At 42.1% G+C, this 11,663-nt stretch overlaps 1 protein-coding gene across 1 annotated transcript; it reads right to left on the bottom strand.

Moving 5' to 3' along the window:
* Positions 1-7,687: 7,687 nt before the first annotated feature.
* Positions 7,688-11,326, bottom strand: LOC147615082 (serine hydroxymethyltransferase 4-like). The gene is made up of 5 exons (XM_086779040.1): positions 10,908-11,326; positions 10,080-10,804; positions 8,531-8,918; positions 8,247-8,348; positions 7,688-8,136 (listed from the first exon to the last, which is right to left on the bottom strand). Exons 2-5 carry the CDS (start codon positions 10,761-10,763, stop codon positions 7,892-7,894), a joined length of 1,419 nt encoding a protein of 472 aa, XP_086635166.1. The 5' UTR covers positions 10,764-10,804; positions 10,908-11,326; the 3' UTR covers positions 7,688-7,891.
* Between the last annotated feature and the right edge of the window lie 337 nt (positions 11,327-11,663).

Below are 11,663 nucleotides of genomic sequence, written 5' to 3'. Positions count from 1 at the left end.
ATCCTTAAAACAGGTGGGACTCATGAGAAGTATTCTAGGGAAAGGGTCTTCTTTTTTTAAATAGAAACTTTCTTTTATTTTAGAGAGGGAATAATTATAAGATCAGAAAGGGAGATTCTTACTCCTGTATACCTCGAAGGCTGGGGAGGAATCTTACATTCTACCCCACTTAAAAAGTGCGAGATGTCCTCATCTCGCAAGGTAGAGGACAGCTCTTTTTCTTAAGATCCAATTTTATTCTGGGATTCCTTATATTCTGGTCAACCCAACAGAACACTGGGATAAATATCCCTTATATAGAACTCATCATTAAATAACAATTTATTCAGATCATATCATTCATATCTTTAACATGATAATGGTCCATTAGACCGAAAAGTTTCCTTCGGAACATTCCTCCACGGAAATTTCAGTCAAGCAAGTTCTCAATTTGACATCCCTTAACTTGATCTACCGGTCAAGTATTAACAGTAGCAATCTGACAGCACAACCCACTAATCTCATAGTGATTTGCTGAATTCATTATCATCATTCTAGTTATGAATATCATCACAGGGACTCGTCCCATTCCCCCTCATTGTGGTTTCATTATATTTCAACTAATTTTTAAAAATCATCATTTTTCAATCAGAATTTTCAATCAGAATCCAAATCAATTCATCAATTCTCAAACAGAATTAAAAATCATATCAATCACATTCGAAATCATTATCTGGATAGCATTAACGCTTATAATTTCAAGTCTTAGATTTACTCGTATATACTGTCAGTAAAGAGCTGCAGTTATACTCTCGATATATACGGTAGTCACAGCCCTTGGAATTATAAGGTAAATACCATCATGTCTAGGCCTCAAGCAAGTCAGGGATTCTATATAATTGCGGTACTTCCATTTGAAGACCCAATTACCAAATTACGAGTTTCAGTTTGAATATCAAATTGTATGAATTATATCACACAATTATAACCTTTTTGTCTTTCTAGATAAATTTTTGACATATTTGTCTTCTCAGTTAATCTTTATTAACCAAATGCTCTAATACCAACTGTAAGATCCCTGTTCCCACCGAGCAATAGATTCCGGATACTAGCAGCGAAAGTAGCACTTCTCGCGCGGGACAGGGGTCCCACATTCGGGGCCTCACCCACGGATATCCGGATAAGAGACTAATCCGTCGGTTGTTCCAAAACCGAACCCGAAAAAACTTCCTTTACTGGAAAGCACGGGCGATTCCACCAGGATAACTTTTTACTCTAACGTAGTCAAGATCATTTCTGATCGAGCTAATCCGACTGCATCTATAAGATACTTGGTCAGATCAAGGAAGAAACTTGCACTTGGATCATTGGGATCAACGCTTTTTTCCCCATTCAAGAGGCACAGCCGTTGATTCCTATCCATAGAACAGTTACTGTCTAGGATTTATTTTATCTATCGTAAAAACAAAAGTTTGAGTCTCGATTTACGGATCCATCAGTCCAGCCTAACCCCATCCGATCCCATGGGTTAGCCAACCGCCCAACCACTGTAGTGATGGGATCCAATTAAGAATTTGGTTAGGTTTTGTCCCGGGTACCAAGGAAAAGAGTTCCAAGGCCCCCTAGCCGGATGTTCATGCAAAAATAAAACTAGTCACACCACTCACACACCCAATATGAAATTGCCTTTTCACAGATTCAACCAGTTTAAAACAATCCTTTAATAAAACCATAGTATCACTGATCACCATCTTCCAATTTATCCAGTTGATTCTTAGTTTTCCCATCATTCCTTCATCAGAGTATCTATGGCATCATTGGCAACTAGGACGCTCACCACCTGTCCACTCAGGGGCCGTTTCCTAGTTCCTAGCCCATAATACTCGGCAATATAATCACTTATCAAGATGGACTCTCGTTGAAGATCAGCAAGATCAACCAACAGATCCATATAAAGAGCCATGGACTCATCCATTGAAGACCAGCAAGGTCAATCAACCAGATCCATGCCCGATTTCAGAAAACAACTCCTACTCTTGTTCCAATATCTTCCTCGACGCATGCGTGGGTATCCTAGGCGACCCAGAGCCCGAGCACCGTATGGTCAGCACCCTCTAGGATCCTTCGCAGGTGACCTAGCACTTCACTCATAGGCCGCTTCCTTGGCCCCTCATCCACCGTACCGGAAGCTCACCATTTTAATCGCACCGAGGCTGGTCAAGACCTCGGCCGACCTTGCTACGCAAGACGTCCTTCATTGACTCTCCGTCAGCAGTTGCAACTTTATCATCACGACCTTAATCACAAGACGGCCAAAATGCTTCCCCAGCATTCTTGACATAAAACAATCATTTACAAACAGCATTTACAAACAGTTTACAAATACAGTTTCTATATTAACTCTCATTTTTTCACATTATCCCTCATCAACCCACATTACTTATTCCACATTCCATTTATATGTGTACTCCTCCCATCACATCATTTTTCATCTCATCACTTCAGATTCCTTCACATCACATATCATATATTCACATCCATACATATATCCACATCCACATCCACATTCACATCCATACATCCACATCTACATGCATACATTCATATCTACATGCATACATCCACAACTCCATGCATACATCCACATCCACATTCACATTCACATCCATACATCTACATCTACATGCATACATCCATCTCCACATTCACATCCACATCTATACATCTACATCTACATGCATACATCCACAACTCCATTCACATCCACATCTATACATCTACATCCATACATCCACATCTCCATTCACATCCCCATCTATACATCTACATCTACATGCATACATCCACATCTCCATTCACATCCACATCTATACATCTACATGCATACATCCACATCTCCATTCACATCCACATCTATACATCTACATCTACATGCATACATCCACATCTCCATTCACATCCCTATCTATACATCTACATGCATACATCCACATCTCCATTCACATCCCCATCTCTACATCTACATCTACATGCTTAACAGAGTGATTAGCAAATGATTAATGTAGGCATGATTAAGACGTTATTAGTGAATAATTAGCAAATAGATTAATGTAGGCATGGATACTCAAAAACCAGCAAATTCTCATTAGGGCTATGCCTCAATTTATAGAGTTTACATCAAGCATCAAATCCCATTGATTTCTCCATGATTCACTCCCAGAATATCTCCACCTTTTGCCTGATTCTCTCCACCTCTTCTCTTTTCCCTGAATATCTCCCAGAATATCTCCACACTCCTAAATTCTCTCATGCTACCCTTTATTCTCTCCCAGTAGATTCTTCTCACCTTTTCACAAGTTCTTTCACAATTACATCTCCTCTTTTACAGCCTCTATCCAAGAGCTTGTTCCCGCACACACCCTATTCACTTGTATTTTCAACAGTCGCTTCTATGCATCCTGCTTGGTGTCGATGTAGATCTGGAGGACATGAATGTCCATGCAATCTGTGATCTTGGCCAGTGGCGCTTGTTGTGATGGTGACCCAATAGGATGTGGATGGCCTGCTCGTACTCGATGCAGTCGAGAGGATCACGCCAATTGAGGGGATTGAGGGGGGGGTCCACCTCATCTTGAACCTATGAAGGTTGGGGTGGGATTTCGCCCTCTTCCAAGGGGGTGGGTGAAGGTAGGTCGATGGGTTGGGATTGTTGAGGTGGAGGCATTCCAAGTTAGTCCAAGAGGCGGATACACGAGGAGGAGGAGGTGTGCCAGGAAGGGAGAAAAAGAAAAGGGGATTCATGACCAAGCGCTTCTTTTCATCAATGGCTTTCATAACCACTTGTATGGCATTGCAAGGGACTAATTTTTTATAAGGTTGGGGGCAACTTTAGGCCTTAGCAGAAAAGAAAATCAATAGCTACTTGGCGACCACCCATACACGTAGTGAAGGGACGGCTAGCCCCCATCAACGGGCGCAGCTTTTGATGGGATGGAGGAGGCTACCTGCGCAACAAGAGAGGAGAAGGTAGAAAGAAGATCGTGGGGGGGCCTACACTTATGAAATGAGTTGGCCATGCATGAAGAGCAGGACTAGTCAGCATGCACATGTGGGCGAGGGGCTTGGCTTGCACGTAAGCAATCACGCCAAAGAAAAAGAAGCACCGTATTCAACACCAGCGCGGCCACCGCAGCTGGCACGTGCATTCATAGACACAGACAAGATCATACCATAAGCAAAATAAAGCCAGAACACCTTGCGCAAATTAACATAAGCGCAGGAAGAGAAGGATCGGCACATAAAAGAAGTCTACACGTAACATAGCAGCAACAACCAATTCGCGATGAGTGCAGCCAATGAAAGAGACAAGAGAGGGCGCTACCCTTTGATGACACTCACAAGCCGAGGGGCACATCACCAGCTTGGGCCCAAGAAAGGGAGAAGCCAGGAAAGGATAGAGAGAGAGAAAGAGAGATTTCAAGCATTGAGGGTAGTGAGCCGGACTAAAGAGATCAACGAGAAGAAAGAGCTTGTGAATCTTCAGGCAGCAGTTTTTTTTGTTCAATACCATTGTTTATCAATTGCAACACTCTAGATACTTTTTTTTTTGTTCAATACCATTGTTTATCAATTGCAACACTCTCATATGCTAATAAAAACGCATTCAAACAAGATAATTCATTGTCAAAGTGTGTGATGAAAATAATTTTCGATGTGGTGACATAAATATATTAGCATTGATATACACATTTTGTCTTGATTGTGCCTTGTGAAGATGATTATCTCTATTTAATACACAAGTCTTTTATGAGAAGAAAATGTTTTGCTACATAAACACATCCATAGCATCACATGGGGTTGGGAGTCAAGGATAGCCATACTTTGAGTAGTTTTCTTTGCTAGGTGTTTTTGGGCTTGGGTTTAGCTCTAGAGCTTAGGCTTCAAAATATTTCCTGACATAATGTTTTGGCTTATTGTTTATCTTTCTCCTCCAATACCATCTTTTACAGACTTCCTTGACTAGACCAGATTCTAGGCATTATGGACTATCTACCATGCTCAAATCAGTTACTCTTCTCAAGAGATTCGTTTCAGCTCTTTACTAACTTCCGAAGAGCTCTTTTACAATCGCCCTGAAATTCTCATGTTCTTAGAGACCTTTCTTTTTAATAACTAGAAGTGTTTTCCCATGATTTTTGAACTAAGTAGTAGTTGTCCATCTATGGGACAACTCTGAATGTACATTGACTCTTCTAATGAGACAGTGGTTTCACTAAAAAGAAAGTGTGTATGAGAGAGAGTGCGAGTGAGTGACTAAGTGAGAGATAGAGTGTGTGAATGTACATTGACTCTTCTAATGAGACAATGGTTTCAATAAACAGAAAGTGTGTATGAGAGAGAGAGAGAGAGAGAGAGAGAGAGAGAGAATCGCTTGCTACGTGCCATGGGAGAGAGAAAATCGTTGGTTGTTGTGTGTGAGAGAAGAAAGGAATAGAGATGATCACTTGCTGGTTGCAATTTGTGTGACACAGAATTGATCGTGGGCTACTTGCAATCTATGAGAGAGAGAGAGAGAGAGAGAGAGAGAAATCCATGCAATTATGCCAAGAAAGAGAGACGTGAGAGAGGTCATGAAGCATTGACGCGATGGAGAGAGAGGGACAATGGAGGGGAGAGGCAAAGCCATGGATACTATTCTACTACAGTTTTAAAAAGCAACTTGTCAACACAACAATAGTTCAGTGGGTGTTATTCCTCAAAGTACTGCTCTACTAAAAGAAAATTGTCAACACAGTAGTAGTTCAGTGGATAGAGCGATTGTGTTATTCCTCAAGGTTGTGGGTTCATATCGTGTTGACTACAATGGAGACATCTTTCCGGATGGTGGGTGTGCGCTGTAACCAACATATCTAGGTTGTAATAAAAATAGTATATTAGTCACCAAACTTTTAAAAAAAAACTACTTGTTTGCTTTTAAACTAATGCACGGTACTGATAGTTCAAAAGCACCTTTTCTCCGTTGCCTTTATCCAGCTCTCTCCTCCAATTTATTAAATTATTTTAAATTTTAATAGATGTTATAAGAAACTATTTTCAAAAAGATTTTCTGTTCCTCTATCTTGTTGCTGTCAGAGCCTTCAGCTTTCTCCTTCTCCTGCAGTTTCTTTCTTGAAACAGCATTACTTGGACTTTTTTATCCTTCAATGCTTCTGATTACAGCTTCCTGCAACTGTTTAGACATTGTTGGTTGTCCTCTTTAGTGCAGTTGTCCATCATTACTCTATGATAGTGCCGGAATGTACAATCCTCGTGAATCCTTTGCAAATTTCTTTCAAATCCCTTGGTTTTTGTCTCTTGCATTGGCTCCTGGTAGTTCTCCACCTTAGTAATTACTAGGCTCACGCCTCGTGTGACTACAGCACACATTCCTTCTAGCCCCTTCTTCAAGATTGGACAACAGGTTTTCCAATGACCAACTTCATCACAAGCAAAACATGTCCAGTCTGATTTTCGTTACCAAAAATTTTATTGTCAACTAGAAAAAGTAGTTGCATGGCTTCACCCTTCTTGCCCTTAGTAGGCAATGAATGGTATTGATGGTAGGGGGGGCTCTGGTCTTATACCAACAATCTTGCGTGAAATGCTTTGTTGCAAATTAATATAATATCTTCCCGGGCAATTTTCTACCGTATGACCAGTCTTTCCACAGAGCATACCGATCTGATCCTACAAGTCAGAAAACTCTACCTTTATTTATCCAATTCTTGGATCAACTTTTTAGTCCCTGGAGATCTAATTTTACCTTAACAGTAACACTCTCAGCTTCTTCTCCTTTCTTTACTGCTTCTCAATTCAGTAATAGGTACCTCTTACTCTAGCTCCTTGCCTGTGTGGATGTGGTGGTTGCGTGATTCTCTAATTGTGGCTTCAACTTAGTCCAAGCTCTCCTTCTATCATCTCCTCCATTACGTCCCCAAGACCTTCTACCTGGGACACATCTTATGTCTGTCTTCATCATCTTCGCCCTCTTCAATTTCTGGCTCATTATTGATTTGTTCCTTCCACAAATTCCAGCTGTAACTTTAACAAGTCGTATTTATGTGATCTCCTGTGCCTACCAGGGCTTTTACTTTCCTGCTTTCCGCTTGGTTTATACTTAACTTTTACTAGAGCTTTCTTGCTTTCCTTGGAATCTAGTCTCTTCTTGGTATTCCTGAGGCGACCTCCTTCCTGCAAGTGTTTAGCTCTTCTCCAAGTTTTTGGCATTTGATTCCCAACAGGATTGACAAATGTGAGTTGTTTTGGCATGGGTGAACGAAGCCAAGTTAGCACCTACAGCTATGGGCTTTGGACCTTACGTAAACAACCTCTGGTTCTCTTTTAGAAATTTAGTGCAAAATCACATAAGACGATGTTCACATGAGTTAGTTCACATATGTGTAGGCTTTTAATCGCTTGTGTTCAAAGCAATATATAGGTTGGTTATGGAGCATTTATATGGGATTGTGGCATCCTCAAGTATGTTAACACATGGACTAAGTACGGATGAGTTCATCTAAGGGCTTGGCTTCCTAAGTGGGAGTTTACATGGGGACCTTTCAAGAGATTACACATGCTGCAGGTCTGGAGGATGAGTCGACGGTCGGTTGTTACATACGGAGGAGACACAAGTTCTTAAAAAAGGCTATATACCCACAGAGAAGCCACAGGCTAAAACGAATTTCATGTTTGAACAGAGTATAAAAAAGGCTCCCGACTCAGGAAGCTACAAGGACTACACGTTGATACTGTTAGGCCAAAATCGGGCTTGAGAGGCATGCTGCATCTTCTCTTAGGTTTACATGGCTATAGACTAATAACCTGAAAGGAGCAATAGTAGTCTGTCTACATACTTTATAAGAGTCATAGCCACTCATTCAGTAGAGTTCAAAGCACCAGTATCAAAACCAGGCATCTCAAAAGAGGTTGAAAACTTTTCCACTGCTGCCTTCAGTTCATTAATGTCCTTATTATTTGTCAGTCCCTTCTGGAAGTCCTTCAGGAGCTTTCCATGCTCCTTCTGAATAGCCAAAGTGATGTTAACAGCTTGAGAGAGGAACTCTGCAACCTGCTCAAAATCAGCCTCCTTCAACCCTCTAGATGTCATGGCAGGAGTCCCTGAAACACAACAGTAGAAGCTCCTTTCAAGACTGTAGATAGAAGCTGCTGGCTGTATGCCAGAACCTAGCAACTGTACAGCTTTTCAGACCAGAGAGAACAGTTCTTACCAATACGCACTCCCCCAGGTGCAAGTGCACTGCTATCTCCATATACAGCATTTTTGTTCAAAGTGATGTTGCAAAGGTCACAAACCTTTTCCACCTTGTTTCCTGTGTCAATGGGAATGCGATGACAACATGTTATTAGAGCAGATGGATGAAATCCATATTTGGCCAGCTTTACCGACTAGAAGACTTTGATCACAGATTAAAATCAATGGAGATTATAAAAGGAGAAATATTTTCACAGCAACCTTGCATGTGTACTATTACTATGCCCTGCTGCAGCTTACCAGTGAGTCCAAGAGGCCGAAGATCCCACAACACCAAATGGTTATCCGTCCCATCAGTGACAATCTTGTATCCTTTCTTCATCAGCACATTCCCAAGTGTCACAGCATTAGCTTTAACCTGTTTGGCATACACCTTGAAGCTGGGGCTCAGTACTTGCTTCAAGGCTACTGCCAGGGCAGCAATCTGATGATTGTGTGGCCCACCTTGCAGGGATGGAAACACAGAGAAATTGATCTTGTCTTCATAGTCATAATTGCTCGGTTCCTGACCTTTCTTTGCAGGCTTGGGACCCTTCCTGTAAAAAATCATGCCAGCCCTTGGCCCTCTCAGACTCTTGTGAGTGGTGGTAGTCACCACATCACAAAACTCAAATGGATTGTTGGCCTCCTGAGATACAACAATTCTTAGTCAGAAACTGCTAGATCCAAGACTTTAATCATCCTGCACTGTCACCCATATAATACGGCATGAGGACCATATTGCCTTTCAAAAGGAGGGGAGGAAGCAGTGTTCATACAATCCAAAAATAAAGATAGTATAGTCACTAGTGAACAGCAAACAGGTCTTCAAAATGATCCACTCTGTTAGCTAAGAGAGAACTGAAAAGCAGCTGCATTCATCATAAGCTGGCTAGAAAAAAGGTACAGCTAAACCCTGAGGGGGAAAAAAAAAAGCATCAAATCAATCAGCAGTTCAGCAGAACTTAATTTGGCTCAAGTTGAACCGAAATGCAGTCTACCTTAGCAACGAGCATGCTCCATCATTCATCAGTGATATCAACGACAAAAAACCAGCCAGGTGCACACTGCTTGCAAATGCAGAATTGTTGAAGTATATAAAGCCATCAATAAAATTATTAAAATCCAGAACAGTGTTGCCAGCAACTTTCTGAGGCAGCCAGATCCAAAAGGTAAGTGCAACAACAAAGATGAAATATACGGGATGTAGATACTCTGCTCAAGAAGCCTTTACCAATCAGCAGCCACCAACAAAGCAAGTTCAACATAAAACAGCAATCAATAGCAAGCCCAAAGAACAAGCTAAACTTCAACTGCTAAGAATGAAAGACCTGTGCCATGTGGTCTAGACAAAGGATCCACGGCATCAGCCACACAAGTAGATCAATGGAAACAACCCTGAGAAGTCCTACATTTTCTTGGAGTAAACATACCTTCAAAAGACTTGCGATGAGAGCAAACAATCCTAAAGAAAGAGTAACAATGCTCGTGCGTATAGCTTCAAGTGGATGCTTGACAGATTTCTCTTGGCTTTTATGAGATCTGTCTACTGTATAGGTAGATGCGTGCAATGTTCTCAAATAATAGATAGACACGTATATTGTTCTAGATCTGCTTGAACAATCACACACGTACATTGCATCGGAGCATATACTTATACATTGTCTCAAACCACATATGTTTCGACAGATGCATAAGATGAGAAAAAAAGACAATGCACAGCATCAATTAAGAAAATATTGAGAGAAAAATGGACATGAGAAGCAACAGATGCAGGTCTAGCAAAAACGGGAGAGTAAAAGAGGCACACCTCGCCTGCAACGAGGCCACTAATGTGAGCCATGTCGCAGAGAAGGTACGCACCGCACTTGTCAGCGATGGCACGAAACTTGCCGTACTCCCAGTCGCGAGGGTAGGCGCTACCACCACAGATAATCAAGCGGGGACGGAAGTCCAGGGCCTTCTCCTCCAGCTTCTCATAGTCAATGTAGCCCGTCTTAGGATCGACCTTGTAGGGCAAGCTCTCGAAGTAGATGGAGGTAGCAGAGATCTTCTTACCACCGGATGTGTAGTAGCCATGCGTGAGGTGACCACCGGAGGGTAGATCCAGGCCCATGATGCGGTCGTGGGGGTTGAGCAGAGCAGTGTAGGCGGCGAAATTGGCAGGGCTACCAGAGTAAGGCTGCACATTGACCCCCCATTTATCAGCATCCAAGCGGTAGGCTTGCAGGGCGCGGGCTCTGCAGAGGTTCTCGATCTGGTCGATGTACTCATTGCCGCCATAGTAGCGGTTCCCCGGCAGACCTTCTGAGTATTTGTTGGTGAGGGCGGAGCCTAGGGCTTCGATGACCGCCTGCGAGGTGAAGTTCTCCGAGGCGATGAGCTCAATGCCCCTCCACTGCCTCCCCTTCTCCTTCTCTATCAGAACAAAGATTTCCTCGTCCACAGACTTCAGAGACGTGTTCCCCCATTCCGCGACAGAGGAGGCCGCCATAGCCAGAAATACTCCCAGCACACACGGAAATGCTGCTATCACTACCACCAAAAAATGATACTAAGTAGCAAGCGTATAGAATCTGGATACCGTTCTTTTCTATAAAAAAGAGATCAATGTAAGTAGTAGGTTAGAGAAACTTACCTTAGCTGTGGGTGGATGCTGCTTTGTTCTTATGGTTAGGTGATGGTGGGCCTCGGCACACATTCGTGACAGCCAAGATTACACATCGTGAGAAGATGCATCACATAATCGGAGGAGCAATGGGATGGACAAGCAAGACTACCAATGTAAGTAGTAGGTTAAGGAGAGAGACTCTCCACTTACCTTAGCTGTGGGTGGATGGTGGTTTGTTTTAGGGTTAGGTAATGGTGGGCCTCGGCACACATATGTGACACCCAAGGTTACACATCGTGAAGATGTATCACATAATCCGAGGAGCAATGGGATGGACAAGCAAGACATCCACTTAAAGTAGATGCAACATCCACTTCATTGATAGATGCAACATTCGATGGACTCGAAAGGTTGTAAATCCAATATTCCTTGTTGATTGTTCACCCATCTTGCCCATCATCAATCTGGGCTATGTATGATCTATGAGTACCCACAGTGTTGATTTGGTAGTAAATTGAAGTAAAATGCAAGCCCACTTTTTGTACAAGCAATGTATGTATGCTCTATGAAGCAATGTATGTATGCTCTATGAGTACCCACTTTTTGTACAACCAATGTTGCTTTGATGGTTTTCAATTTAAAGGCAATCTGATCTCAATATTTACTTTTTGCCTTCTTGTCAATCATTTTATGGTGGTAGCTCTCAAATTTCCAAGGGAATTTTGATATTTAATTTTGTTATGGTGGAAGTAGTTAGAACACAAGGCACAAATGGACACTCAT

This window comes from Cibotium barometz, chromosome 40, assembly GCF_041138505.1.
Source record: "Cibotium barometz isolate CiBa-2024 chromosome 40, ASM4113850v1, whole genome shotgun sequence".
Classification (NCBI taxonomy): Eukaryota; Viridiplantae; Streptophyta; class Polypodiopsida; order Cyatheales; family Cibotiaceae; genus Cibotium; species Cibotium barometz.
The sequence above is the reverse complement of the archived record's forward strand: the minus strand, read 5'-3'. Positions and strand labels throughout refer to the sequence as shown.